The sequence below is a fragment of the Capra hircus genome, chromosome 1 (genome assembly GCF_001704415.2).
Source record: "Capra hircus breed San Clemente chromosome 1, ASM170441v1, whole genome shotgun sequence".
Classification (NCBI taxonomy): Eukaryota; Metazoa; Chordata; class Mammalia; order Artiodactyla; family Bovidae; genus Capra; species Capra hircus.
In genome coordinates, this window is record NC_030808.1 from 70542712 (window position 1) to 70557165 (window position 14454).

Below are 14454 nucleotides of genomic sequence, written 5' to 3' on the forward strand. Positions count from 1 at the left end.
CACCACACCCGCCTCACCGGATACACGGGTGGTAGGAAGCAGCGTGGTTAGTGCCCATCCTGAGGGTAACAGAGAACCCTCTCACCCCTTTACCTCCCAAGATGAAGCAGGGGGAGGGCCCACTCCCAGTCGGAGGGCCAGCCCAGCCCTCACAGTAGGCTCCAGCGTGCCGGCTGAATCAGGTCCAGCTTGGCGAATTCCCAGGCGACGGGCGCCCCCTGCAGTCAGACAGGGGTGCAACAGGGCAGAGGCTGGGACTTGGGCGGCCACTCCGGCATCTCTCCCCTCATCTTCAGCCTTCTCCGTGGTTGCTATGGTTGCCCCATTTGAAGTATAACAGCAATGTTGAGTGTCTTGCCCAAGGTCGCAGAGCCGGTCAGTGCTGGACCTCGGCTCTTCCCTCCCTGGGGCTTTGTCCCAGCCCTTCAGAGCCCGCCCCCTTCACACTCCCTCGCACAGACAGTGCAGCAGGCAGTTGTAAAAGATAGGCAAAGGGTATTTAATGCGCTTGGGGTCTCAGTACTCCCGCCAGGGAAGTGGGCAAGGGCAGGCGGCAGGGCACAGGGTCTTCCCGAGAGGCTCAAGAGGTGAGGTTCGGGGGCAGGGACTCCTGGCATCTCCCGGGGCGAAAGGGCAAGAAATAGACGGAGCCTTGTCTGGGAGCCTCCCGCAGCTGGGGCAGCACTGGGCTGGCGTGGAGCTGAACACAGAGAGGGGCGGATGGGGGCTGTCCTCGAGCCCCGCCCCACAGCCCACCCACTGCGGAGCAAGACACTGCCCAGGCCACTGACAGGCAGAGCAAAAGGAGGGGCCAGCAGGGTCCCTGGGGGGCTGTGGGTTACCCACCCCCACTGCTTCCCTAATGCTCCACTTCCACATGATTCACAGACCCGGTTTCACAGTAAAAGATGCCTTTAAATAATGGAATCCCATACCCACCATCCCCGACCCCCACCTCCGCCAATGGTAAACCACTGGACTAGTCTCAATTCTCATGAAGAGCTGAGGAAACTGAGGCCCAGAAAGGAGAAGTGACTGGCCCAAGGCCACCCAGCAAGTGAGCAGTGTGGCCTTTTCCTTTGTGAGTCCAGGGACCCCTGGGGTATTCTGGAGGTCTGTGGCTCTACTGCCAACGCTCTTCAGGCCTAAAATCCCCCTCTCTCCAGCTGAGTGTTCCAGCTTCAGGGCCAGCCCAGCACCGGGGGGCTTCTCCCCACACCCACAATCTGCAGGCGCCCTCTCCCAACACACACACATGCACACACACACACACACACACACACTCACCTCCTGGAGGACTGCAGCCTCACCGCTCCCTGGGGGACCCTTCCCTGGTTTGTAGAGACCCAGAGGTTGAGGCTGGGGGGCAGACCCACGCCCAGGGAAGGCGGGGGGACTGGGCACGGAGGGGCACGTTGGGAAGCGCGGGGTCTGTATGGGCACCCAGTCAGACCCCACCACTCTCTGCAGCCAGACAGCTTCGGCCATATACCTGGGGAGCAACAAGCCACATGCAGGTGGTCATTGCCTCCTGGCCTGGTCCCTCTCAGTCTGGGGGGCACACAGCCTGGGCCTGGCCCTGCAGGGAACTGGCACCTGTCTCCTCCGGCCTGCAGTGCCCCTTCTAACCCCTCTTCTTGGGGCCAGAACCCACAGAGGGAAGGAAGGGGAGGCTTCAGGGGCTCCCACTAGGCCCTGGAGAAAACTCCCAAAGATGAGGAACAGTGAGCATCAGGGGCCAGGAGCTATGCTAAGGGGCCAGGGGAAACCATCCAGCTTCACCCCACCCACCAGCCCCAGGGGCCACCACCAGGCCTCTGCTTTGCCAACTCACTTGGGTCCCAGCGGTGCACAAATTGTTAAATACCAGTTGCTGGCACAGCCATGGTCGAAGGGGTTGTATCCCTGCAGGTATCGGCACTGGAGTGGGTGAGGACAGAAAGAAGAGCTCAGATCCAGCAGGACGGGGCAGGCCACCCATACCAGCCCTCCGAGTGCTGGTCAGCTCAGCCCAGCCTGGGGCTGCGGCCAGACTCCAAGGACAAAGGAGCCGGAGGGTCAAGTAAAGTGTCCCACAACCCACTGGTGAGTAGCTCTGGCACCACACCCACATCTCCTGCCTGCCCAGGGGTCCTCCCCTATCACCTGTAGCCACTTTTGCAGTCTCCTCCCCTTCTGTCTCCCCTGGCCACACACTTCCTTCTGCTATCTCCTTCCAGACACACTTGGATCTTCCTTTTGCTGTTAAACTGCTCCAAAGACAGTTCCATCCTTGCTCCTTCAACTTCTCTACTTTCCCACGTCTCATTTTTTGCTTTTTTTTTTTTCCCTAAAATTGTGCCTTTACTGAATTTCACTATCTGGAAGGGTGGTTTATAATCCAGACTGCTCCCTTTCACAGATGAGGATACTGAGGCACCAGACGGCTCAGTAACACAGCCAAGATCTCCTTGCTGGCGTGTTGTAGAACTGTGATTTGAATTTATGCAGTCTGGCTCCAGAGCCCTGTGATATAAGCAAGTGCCAAGCAGAAGTTGGAGATAGAGAGGGAATGAAGTCAAGGTGTGTGAAGAACGCCTGATATGGGTTCTGGTATTGGCAAAGAGGGCTTCCCAGGTGGCACTAGTGGTAAAGAACCTGCCTGCCAATGCAGGAGATGTAAGAGACTCAGGCTCGATCCCTGGGTCAGGAAGATCCCGTGGAGAAAATGGCAATCCACTCCAGTATTCTTGCCTGGAGAATCCCACGAACAGAGGAGCCTGGCAGGCTACAGTCCATGGTGTCACACAGAGTCGCACATGACTGAAGTGGCTTAGCACACATGCACATGAGAAAGAGCCCTGTCTGGCGAATCAGGGTGCAGACCACATTTAGGTTTCTTAAGGCTGGAGATATGGATTGAGACAGCCCCATCTGAGCAGTGCAGGGAGGGCAGGCCTATGGCCTGACTTGCGCTGTGAGAACCACAGGATGTGGGAAGGGAGAAGGTTGCCCAGGAGAGGCTGAAATGAGGGACTGAGGCTAGAGAGAGAAGACATGAAGACCACAGGGGGCTGATGAGTAAGGGCTGTGCAGAGGAGTCACACAGGAGCTGAGAACCAAAAATGGGTGGGGTGGGGTGATTAAGTCTTGACTGGAAGGATAGGAAATGGTGGGTAAAGAGGTCACCTCTGTGCTTTCAGCTGTCTCAGTGTCTCCACCTACTCCCCCTCAGTGATGCAGCCAACTACAGGCTTCCTAAAACAGGCTTTAATAAAAAAGTATTGCCACGTGGAAGGAATCCCATGGTAAGGGATGTTCACTTTACCACTCCGAGTAAACACAGTACTGAAAGTCCAAGGTAATGCAGGAAAAGAAAAAGAAATAAAGCCATACATTGTGGAAAGGAAGAAATGAATCATGATGTGACTTTCTATGTAAAATCAACAAAAAAGCTATTAGAACTAATAAATAAGTCTAGAAAAATTGTCAGACTCAAGACTAATACACAAAAATCCATTGTATTTTCTTATAGTAATAAACAAATGGAGGGATTTCCCTTGGGCTAGTGGCTAAGACTCTACATTCCCAATGCAGGGGACCCAGGTTCAATTCCTTGTCAGGGAACTAGATCCCACATGCCCAAACTAAGAGTTTGCATGTCGATACTAAGGATCCCATATGCTGCAACTAAGACCCAGTACAGCTTAATTATTTTAAAATACAAGTGAAAATGAAATTTTAAAAATTATAACACAAAAATGAAACATTTAGAAAAAGGTCTAACACAATGGAGTCAAGATCTATATGCTGAAAATTGACACTAATGAAATAAATCAAAGAAGCTCTGAATAAATGGAGAGATATACCATGTTCATGGATTCAAAAACTCAGTATTATTAAAATGTCAATTTTCAAAACTGATCTATAGGTTTAAACAAAATCCAAATGAAAATCTCAGCAAATGCTCTTATAGAAATCGACAACTTGATTCTAAAATTTATATAAATTTAGGTAAGATAAGTCAAGGTAAATAGAATAACCAACAAAACTTTGTAAAATAATAAAGTAGGAGAACTCACATTGCATGATTTCAAGACAATATAAAGCTGCTAAGCAAGACAGGGTGGTATTGATTTAAAAAAAAAAAAAAAAAGGTCCAGAAATACATCTTCACCTGTACAGTCCATTGTTTTTTGACAGATATTCAAAGGCAACTCAATGGAAGGATAATCTTTTCCAAAAATGGTGCCAAAATAACCCATAAGCAAAAAAAATAAATCTTGACCCATACCTTGTATCATATACACAATTTAACCACAAATGAATCATAGTCCTAAATATAAAACCTAAAAATAAAATATCTAGAAGAAAATATAAGAGAAAATCTTTATGACTTTGGGTTAGGCAAAGATTTCTTAGTTACATACCAAAGCACAATCCATAAAAGAAAAAACTGGTAACATAATTCATCAAAACTTAAAACTTCCGATCTTTGGAAGATACTGTTGAGAAAATGAGATGACAAGCCACAGATATGGAGAAAATATTTGCAAAACACATATCTGAATCTTGAATATAGAAATCGTGAAGTGAAAGTCGCCCAGTCAAGTCCAACTCTTTGCAACCCCATGGACTATACAGTCCATGGAATATTGGAGTAGGTAACCATTCCATTCTCCAAGGAATCTTCCCAACCCAGGGATTGAACCCAGGTTTCCCACATTGCAGGCAGATCCTTTACCACCTGACCCATAGAAATCTTAACACTCAATGTTAAGAAGGCAAACCAACTTTTAATGGTCAAATGACTGGAAAAGACTTCTAATCAAAGATAAAATGATGGCAGGACTTCCTTGGTGGTCCAGTGCTAAGACTCTGCGCTCCCAATGCAGAGGGCCCTACCAACATTACACAGACTCATCCCTGGTCAGGGAACTGGATCCCACACGCCACAACCAAGAGTTCGAATGCCGTGCAACTAAAAGATCCCACAAGCCAAAAGGAAGATCAAACGTCTCACAAACTGCAATTAAGACCCGGTGCAGTTACATAAATGAATACTTTCTTAAAAAGATGAACTGATGACAAACAAGAACATGAAAAGATGCTCAAAATCATTAGTCATTAGGAGAATGCAAATTAAGACCACAATGAGACATCACTGTGCATTTCTTAGATCGGCTCAATTTTTCGAAAAATGACAATGCCAAGTGTTAGCAATGCAGAGCAACTGGAATCCCTACACACTGCTCGTGGAAACTGCAGCGGCACAGCCATGTGGGAACACAGTGTGGCAGTTTCTTATAAAGGTAAACATACAGTTACTATATACACAGCAACACCACTCTTAAGTACATATCCCTCCCCCCCCAAAATGAAAACTTGTATTCACATGCCTGTCCACCAACATTTATAAACGGCCTCATTTCAGTTCACTTCAGTCACTCAATCGTGTCCGACTCTATGTGACTCCATGGACTGCAGCACACCAGGCCTCCCTGTCCTTTATCAACTCCTGGAGTTTACTCAAACTCATGTCCATTGAGTCAGTGATGCCATCCAACCATCTCATCCTCTGTTGTACCCTTCTCCTCCTACCTTCAATCTTTCCCAGCATCAGAGTCTTTTCCAATGAGTCAGTTCTTTGCATCAGGCGGCCAAAGTACTGGAGTTTCAGCTTCAGCGTCAGTCTTTCCAATGAATATTCAGGACTGATTTCCTTTAGGATGGACTGGTTGGATCTCTCTGCAGTCCAACGGACTCTCAAGAGTCTTCTCCAACACCACAGTTCAAAAGCATCACTTCTTTGGCACTCAGCTTCCTTTATAGTCCAACTCTCACATCCATACATGACTGCTGGAAAAACCATAGCTTTGACTAGACGGACTTTTGTTGGCAAAGTAATGTCTCTGCTTTTTAATATACTGTCTAGGTTGGTCATAGTTTTTCTTCCAAGGAGCAAGTGTCTTAATTTCATAGCTGCAGTCATCATCTGCAGTGATTTTGGAGCCGAAGAAAATAAAGGCTCTCACTGTTTCCATTATTTCCCATCTATTTGCCATGAAGTGATGGGACTGGATGCCTTGATCTTAGTTTTCTGAATGTTGAGTTTTAAGCCAACTTTTTCACTCTCCTCTTTCACTTTCATCAAGAGGCTCCTTGGTTCTTCTTCGCTTTCTGCTGTAAAGGTGGTGTCATCTGCATATCTGAGTTTATTGATATTTCTCCCGGCAATCTTAATTCCAGCTTGTGCTTCATCCAGCCCAGTGTTTCTCATGATGTACTCTGCATACAAGTTAAAATAAGCAGGGTGACAGTATACCGCCTTGACATACTCCTTTTCCTATTTAGAACCAGTCTACATCCAGTTCTAACTGTTGCTTCTGGACCTGCATACAGATTTCTCAGGAGGCAGGTAAGGTGGTCTGGTATTCCCATCTCTTTAAGAATTTTCCATAGTTTGTTGTGATCCACACAGTCAAAGGCCTTGGCATAGTCAATAAAGTAGATGTTTTTCTGGAACTCTTATGCTTTTTCAATGATCCAACAGATGTTGGCTATTTGATCTCTGGTTCCTCTGCCTTTTCTAAATCCAGCTTGATCATTTGGAAGTTCATGGTTCATGTACTGTTGAAGCCTGGTTTGGAGAATTTTGAGCATTACTTTGCTAGCATGTGAGATGAGTGCAATTGTGTGATAGTTTGAACATTCTTTGGCATTGCCTTTCTTTGGGATTGGAATGAAAACTGACCTTTTCTACTCCTGTGGCCACTGCTGAGTTTTCCAAATTTGCTGGCATATTGAGTGCAGCACTTTCACAGCATCATCTTTCAGGATTTGAAACAGCTCAACTGGAATTCTATCACCTCCACTAGCTTTGCTTGTAGTGATGCTTCCTTAGGCCTACTTGACTTTGCATTCCAAGATGTCTGGCTCTAGGTGAGTGATCACACCACCATGGTTATCTGAGTAATGAAGATCTTTTTTGTACAGTTCTTCTGTGTATTCTTGCCACCTCTTCTTAATATCTTCTGCTTCTGTTAGGTCCATACCATTTCTGTCTTTTATTGTGCCTATCTTTGCATGAAATGTTCCCTTGGTATCTCTGATTTTCTTGAAAAGATCTCTAATTTTCTTGAAGAGATCTCTAGTCTCTCCCATTCTATTGTCTTCCTCTATTTCTTTGCATTGGTCACTGAGGAAGGCTTTCTTATCTCTCCTTGCTATTCTTTGGAACTCTGCATTCAAATAGCTATATCTTTCCTTTTCTCCTTTGCCTTTTCCTTCTTTTCTTTTCTCAGCTATTTGTAAAGCCTTCTCAGACAATCATTTTGCCTTTTTGCATTTCTTTTTCTTGAGGAAGGTCTTGATCCCTGCCTCCGGTACAATGTCACGAACCTCCATCCATTGTTCTTCAGGCACTCTGTCTATCAGATCTAATCCCTTGAATCTATTTGTCACTTCCACCGTCTATTTGTAAGGGATTTTATTTAGGTCATACCTGAACGGTCTAGTGGTTTCTTCAATTTAAGTCTGAATTTGGCAATAAGGAGTTCATCATCTGAGCCACAGTCAACTCCCGGTCTTGTTTTTGCTGACTGTATAGAGCTGTATATTGTCACCCTGCTTATTTAACTGATATGCAGAGTACATCATGAGAAACGCTGGGCTGGATGAAGCACAAGCTAGAATTAAGATTGCCAAGTTTCCACTGCACAAACATTAAATTATCCACCTTACTTCTTTGCCTTTTAAATCTGGTCAATCCCAGACAGATCACTTAAGATTGTCAATAACCTCAGATATGCAGATGATACCACCCTTATAGCAGAAAGTGAAGAAGAACTAAAGAGCCTCTTGATGAAAGTGAAAGAGGAGAGTGAAAAAGTTGGCTTAAAACTCAACATTCAGAAAACTAAGATCATGGCATCTGGTCCCATCACTTCATGGCAAATAGGTGGGGAAACAGTGCAAACAGTGACATACTTTATTTGCGGGGGCTCAAAAATCACTGCAGATGGTGACTGCAGCCATGAAATTAAAAGATGCTTGCTCCTTGGAAGAAAAGTTATGACTAACCTAGATAGCATATTAAAAAGCAGAGACATTATTTTGCCAACAAAGTTCCATCTAGTCAAAGCTATGGTTTTTCCAGCAGTCATGTATGGATTAGAGCTGGACTATAAAGAAAGCTGAGTGCCGAAGAAGTGATGCTTTTTAACTGTGGTGTTGGAGAAGACTCTTGAGAGTCCCTTGGACTGCAAGGAGATCCAACCAGTCCATCCTAAAGGAAATCAGTCCTGAATATTCATTGGAAAGACTGATGCTGAAGCTGAAATTCCAATACTTTGGCCACCTGATGCAAAGAACTGACTCACTGGAAAAGACTCTGATGCTGGGAAAGACTGAAGGTAGGAGGAGAAGGGTACAACAGAGGGTGAGATGGTTGGATGGCATCACTGACTCAATGGACATGAGTTTGAGTAAACTCCAGGAGTTGGTGATGGACAGGGAGGCCTGGCGTGCTGCAGTCCATGGGGTCATAAAGAGTCAGACATGACTGGGCAACTGAACTGAACTGAACTGAATGAGGATAATGGTGACCTCCTTTAAAAGGTCCCATGCATGCACTGCGGCACTGAGTGCCCCCAACCCTGCAGCAGGCCACCGTTGACCCACGCCTCTGCCAGAGGCTCCTGGACACTCACAGGCAAGTCTGGGTCAGTCTCTTGTGGGGTCACTGCTCCTTTCTCCTGGGTCCTGGTCTGCACAAAGTTTTGTCTGTATCCTCTAAGAGTCTGTTTCCCCAGTCCTGTGTAAGTTCTGGCGACTCTATGCTGGGGTTAATGGAAACCTCCTCCAAGAGGGTTTATGCCATACCCAGGTCTACTGCACCCAGAGCCCCTGCCCTTGCGGCAGGCCACTGCTGACCCGTATCTCGTATCTCGGCAGGAGACACTCAAACACAGTTCTGGCTCAGCCTCTGTGAGGTCTCTGGGTCCTGGTGCACACAAGGTTTGTTTGAGCCCTCCAGGTTTCTCTGGCGAGTATTGAGTTTGATTCTAAAAGTGATTTTGCCCCTCCTACCATCTTGCTGGGGCTTCTCCTTTGCCCTTGGACATGGGTTATCTTTTTTTGGTGGGATCCAACATTCTCCTGTCCTGCCTCATTTACAGTCACCAAAATCCAAAAACAATGCAGATATCCTTCAACTGGCAAAAAAGAGTAAAAAAGCTGTGACACACCTGTATGATGAGATACTACCGAAGCAAAGAGAGGGAAACTCCTGATACGGGAAACAACCTGGATGAATCTCAAATGGATTACATTGAGTGAATGAAACCAGACTCAGAAGGCGATGATTATATTTATATGAAATTCTGAAAAAGGAGAAACTGTTGGGCTAGAAAACAATTCCGTATTTGCCAGGGGCTGCAAGTTGGGAAAGAAATGGACTACAAATCCCATGAGGGAATTTGGGGAGTGAGGGGAGGGTGGATGGAGCTAGTCTAAATCTTGGTTATGGCAGTGATTACAGAACTGTATGTTTGTCAAAACTCATACAACTGTGCACTAAAAAGGGTGAATTTTACTGTGTGTAAAGAAAAAAGTCCTATCAAGGTTTCCAAGTTTCCACTGCACCAAGATTAAATTATCCACCTGACTTCTTTGCCTTGTAAATCTGGTCAGTCCCAGGCAGATCACTTGACTGCGCATGCCACACCTGCGGCGATCAGCAGTGTTCCCTCACCCTCCTACCAACATTCCACAGACTTTTAGGCTTCCATGCTTTTTTTGCACTCTTTGCGCCTCACAGCAATGCCTCGCCTTCTGTCGTCCAAACCCGCTAAGTGGCACGTCCTACTCAACACCGCGGTCCTCACTGAACTCTCAGTGCTCTGAGTTTGTGCTACACAATGTCGGGAGGCCCCTCTCTCAGCGCGTTCGCTGGTGTCTGATGAGTTACTCTGATTTCCGTTTCCTTGTCAGCACACTCTCAGGATGCAGCCTCACTCTCCTCCACGCCCATGGCTCAAAATAATGCGCACGGGGCCTAGCCCTCACTAGTGCACCTTCGACGCAAGAAGAGTGACTGCCGAGCTCCGGAAGGAGGTGAGATCTGAGCTGAATCTGCGTCTGGAAGGGCTCAAGAGGCACCTTCGAGAGAGCTCAGGCCATCAAAGACTAGGGCGAAGGAGAAAGCGGAAGGTGCGGAAGCCCGGAGGGGTAAGGTGACCACCCACAGCCCGATACCATTATGGCGCCCCGCTCGTCCCCACGTACCTTGCCCTCGTAGGACCGCTCCGCCGCGCTCACCGACATGACTTGGATCAGCAGCAACAGGAAGAGGGGCACCAGGAAGCCGGCGGCGGGTACAGCAACCAAGATGCTGCGCAGCAGCTAAGGAGCAGCGCCTCCGGGCAGACCTCCTTGGCCCCGGCCCTCGTGTAACCCCGCCCACACGAAGCCCCGCCCACCAGCTCCCTGCCCACCCTGCTGCCTAGGGCCCGTGCCACCTCTAGCATTCTCCATCCTTGACTCTGCCAGCTCACCCCTTCACAGTTCCTCCTATCCCCACCCATCTCTCTGACCCTAGCTGTCCTCACCTCGTCTCAGATCAGTCCTGTCAGGCGGCTTCACCGTCTAACCCTGCTCACCATTAGCTCTGCCCGCCCCGTGACCCCGCCCCTCTGTTGACAGCTCCTCGCCACCCTCACTGTTTGGTCGTGGGTCCCCACACCCCAGCGGATACGCGATGGCCTTGTCCATGGAGAAGGATAGGTGCGTCGTACGCACCAGGAAGATCAGGCAGGTGACCAGCATGGCACCCGAGTAGAGGCATAAGGACAGGACAAGCAGCATGAAGAAGCGGAAGTTGCGGTGACCGATGCAGTTATTGACCCACTTGCAGTGGTGGTCAAAGTCCTAGGCAAGAGGGAGAAGGCTCAGGCCTTGACCCAATCTCTGATCCAGGCTCCATCGCCCCCAAATCTTATGCTCTCCCTCTAAACCACCTGCCCTTGACCTCAGGAAGTGGCTCCCATTCCTAGGGAAAATCTAAGTCTCAAAGTCCTTAACCCTGCTGGCATTCCCCCAGTTAGAGCACCGCAGGGCTCACAGAGCTGCACGTCTTGTCAAGAGGCTTTGGAGACAGGACCTGCCTGGTCTTCTCTGGGACAAATCCTGGTGTAACTTCAGACAGGACATAGAATATCTCTGGGCATCTGTTTTCTCATCCACTGGGTGGGCCTAATAATAACACGCTTGCCCAGCCAGTCTCCCAGGGTTGTAAGGACCAGTTAAGACAGCACATTGCTGAACTGTTGCAGACTGTGCACTCAGAACCCAGGAGACCAGGAGACCCTCTGGCCTAGACATTCAGAAGAGGCAGGATGTTCCCCTGGCTGGTCCTGCAGCCTGCCAAGGGCATTTGGACATCCAGTGTCATTGAGCCTGGGAAGAACAGCAGTGTCTGACCAGGCCCAGCATAGATGTGGATGCCCCTCTACAATGTTAGCACCAGTGCAGAAAGGGGCCAGTCTCCCGGAAAAGATGCAGGCACAGAGGCAGTGACCTGCCTGAGTGATCAAGAGTGGCTGGGAATTACAGAAGTCATTTCACGCCCACCACTGGCCCCCATGTGAGTAGGCTTCCTGGTCCCAGACAGGTGCCGGGAGAGTAGGTGGGCAGGAGATAGGGGCACTTACCTCCACACAGATGTTGCACCAGGGACAGTGGTAGGTCCGGGGCGGGCGGTGGAAGCAGCACTTTTGGCACCACTGCAGGCGGAAGGCCCTGTGGTTCACCCATACCACATGTACCATCAGGGGCCCCTGTTCATTGGATCCTGGCATGGGAAGAGGATTGAGCAGCAGCCCGAGGCCCTTCACATCAGTCTGCTGCAGCAGAAGGGTGGAGGCGGGCAGCCCCACGACATCCCTGGGCTCAGGAAGCGTGGGGACCAGGTGGCAGGGGAATCCTTAGTCCCCACTGAGCAAGCTGGCCAAGCTTAGAGAGGCTGGTAGTCACAGGGAAAGTGGGTTTCCAGCCCAAGGAGTCCTTCGTGAACTCAGGCCTTCGGTACTATGACCGCTTTACGGAATTTGTGTGGTAGGGAGGAGGAAGAGAAAAATCAGTGGTTGTGAACAGCTGGCTTCTCTCCCAAGAAACTTCTGCCCTGGCCCTACCCTCCAAGGAAACTGGAAAACCTCCAAGATTCTGTGTTTTTCACACCTCCATGGCTCAAGAAATGAAGTGGCAGATGCGGGGCCTGAGAAAATGAGGACGTGGGGCGAAGGAGCCCTAAGGCCCCAGTGGTGGTGGGGGGAGATGGGAGGAGCACTTTAGGGATCACCCCTGCAGGCAGGCGCCCCAGGGAGCCAATGTCTCACCTTGATGCAAGATACCCGGGTCTGAGAAGTTGAGTGAAATGAGACTGAAGAAGGTGAGGATAAAGAGGAGGCCTGCGATGATGGGAAAGGCCCATTGCCCATTCTGGGCCAGCCACCTGCAGCTGAAACAAGAGCAGGACTCAGCCCTGAAGCTCCAGTTCACCTAGTCAGCACCCACAGACCATGAACCCTGCTCTAAATATCCAGGCTTGTGACAGATCCATAGAGACTCCACCAGTCACCCTGTATTACCAACCACCTGCAGCTCCCAAATGCACCAAGCCCTCTATACCTCTAATAGCATTCAGTTCCCTTTGCCTAGAACATCCTGCCTTCCTGACCCCTCTTCTGCACTCCCCCTGCCTCCGTACTATCATTATCTGCTTTCCTTTCTGTTGCTCTGTAAGAAACCAGATAGCTTGTGTGGGAGACTTACGGAAATGCGAAGAAAAGGCCACTGAAAATGACCAGCAGCACCACGTTGAAGGCGGCAAATAAGCTTGGGAGGACCCAGGGGAGCGGGGCCTGAGGTGAGGGGTGGGGCTCCTTCATGAGCGGCATGTCATCCTTCAAGAGCGGCATGGCTGGACCTCCTATGCCCCCAGGGGAGATGAGAGTCAGCAGGCTCCCTTCCCGCTGCTGGCTCTGGGAGCCCCATGGCCACAGCAGCCTTGGAAGCCACAGCCCAGTGTGGAAGGAAAGGAGTCCCAGTGTGACATCACAGAGGCTGAGGAGAATGGGGCTAGCGGCTCTCCAGCGCAACTGTCTGCAGCCAGTGAGCATCACTCCTGACAACAAACTACATCCCTGCTTGTGCTGGGGACTGAAGGGTCCTGTCCCTGCAAGGTTGGCTTCAAGACCACGTGAGATTAGAGAAACGTGGGGAGAAGATGGGTGATGCTGCTCACCCTTTCAGGATCAGTGCTCATCGAGGAAACAGTGTTCATCGTTCTGTCTCCATCTGTTCCTTTTTTGTTATTACAAAATCTCACTTTGGGAGAGGAGGCAGCTAAATCTTCCCTTGTTTCCAGGGTTGGCTTCATGACACAATTCTGGTCAATGAGACAGAGTAGATGTTGCAGGGTTTCTGGAAAGGCTTTTGCTTTCCTGATTAAAGAGGGGGGAAGACACGGTGCAGTTTTGCCCCTTTCTTCCTGTTTTGAACCTAGATGTGCTGGCTGGGTCCACCTCAACCCATAAGGCAATAAGTCAACACGGGGCACAGACAGAGTGATAGTAATGACATTGAGTCACTGCCCCAAGCCTTGAACTACCTCCCTCTTAGCTGCTTATTATGTGAGGAAATGACTGGGTTTTCTGTTACATACAAGTGATACTTGCCGTTTGCTTTAGCCACTGAGCATCAGAACCTGCCTGTGTTTGGAGGATTCCCTGAGCTGTAAGTCTTGATGAAGGCAAAGACTGTTTCTCCAGCCTGGCTGGACCTGAAAATGCCAGACACCCACATTCGAAACCTCTCTTGCAGCTAGCACACAGGCCTGCGGCTTGGGTGCCTCAGATTAGCTTCAGAACCGAGGCTGCTGCTACTGCTAAGTCGCTTCAGTCGTGTCCGACTCTGTGCGACCCCATAGACAGCAGCCCACCAGGCCCCGCCGTCCCTGGGCTACCACCAACCAACTGAGGAGGCCACTGAGATGAAGTCACTGTCTTTTTAAAATTTAGACCATGACCTCTGTTTAGAACCCTCCAATTGTTCCCAGCCCCCTCAGAGTAAAGTCCAAAGTTCTTGCCAAGGCTTCCAAGGTCCTTTCTGGTCTTTCCCCACTGACTCTGACCTTGTTTCTCAACACTCAGCCCCTTACTCACTCAACACCAGCCAGGCACGCAGCACTCCTTGCTGTTCCTCAAACACACCTGGTATATTCCAGTCCTGGGTTCTTCACACTAACTCGTCTCTTTCCCTGGAATTCTCTGCCACATATATTCTCAGGGCTTGCTCCCACACTTCATTGTGTTCTTTGCTCCATAACTTGATCTTTTGTATCTCCTTAAATTACTTATGAAATTAAATATTTTATATATCCATAGATCATTTTATTGTAGCTTTGTGAATTGCCTT

The 14454-nt window shown here is 49.2% G+C and overlaps 2 protein-coding genes across 2 annotated transcripts in view; both read right to left on the reverse strand.

The window, feature by feature from the left end:
• TFRC (transferrin receptor) overlaps positions 1 to 10324 on the reverse strand; it is a 147185-nt gene extending 136861 nt beyond the window's left edge. The window contains exon 1 of the mRNA XM_013963470.2: positions 10267 to 10324. The gene's annotated coding sequence lies outside the window, so the exon portion shown is untranslated. The remainder of the gene's footprint in view (positions 1 to 10266) is intronic.
• Positions 479 to 13073, reverse strand: ZDHHC19 (zinc finger DHHC-type containing 19). Its single transcript, XM_013963477.2, has 8 exons — positions 12811 to 13073; positions 12375 to 12496; positions 11691 to 11830; positions 10736 to 10908; positions 10267 to 10372; positions 1835 to 1920; positions 1288 to 1492; positions 479 to 700 (listed from the first exon to the last, which is right to left on the reverse strand). Exons 1-8 carry the CDS (start codon positions 12954 to 12956, stop codon positions 581 to 583), a joined length of 1098 nt encoding a protein of 365 aa, XP_013818931.2. The 5' UTR covers positions 12957 to 13073; the 3' UTR covers positions 479 to 580.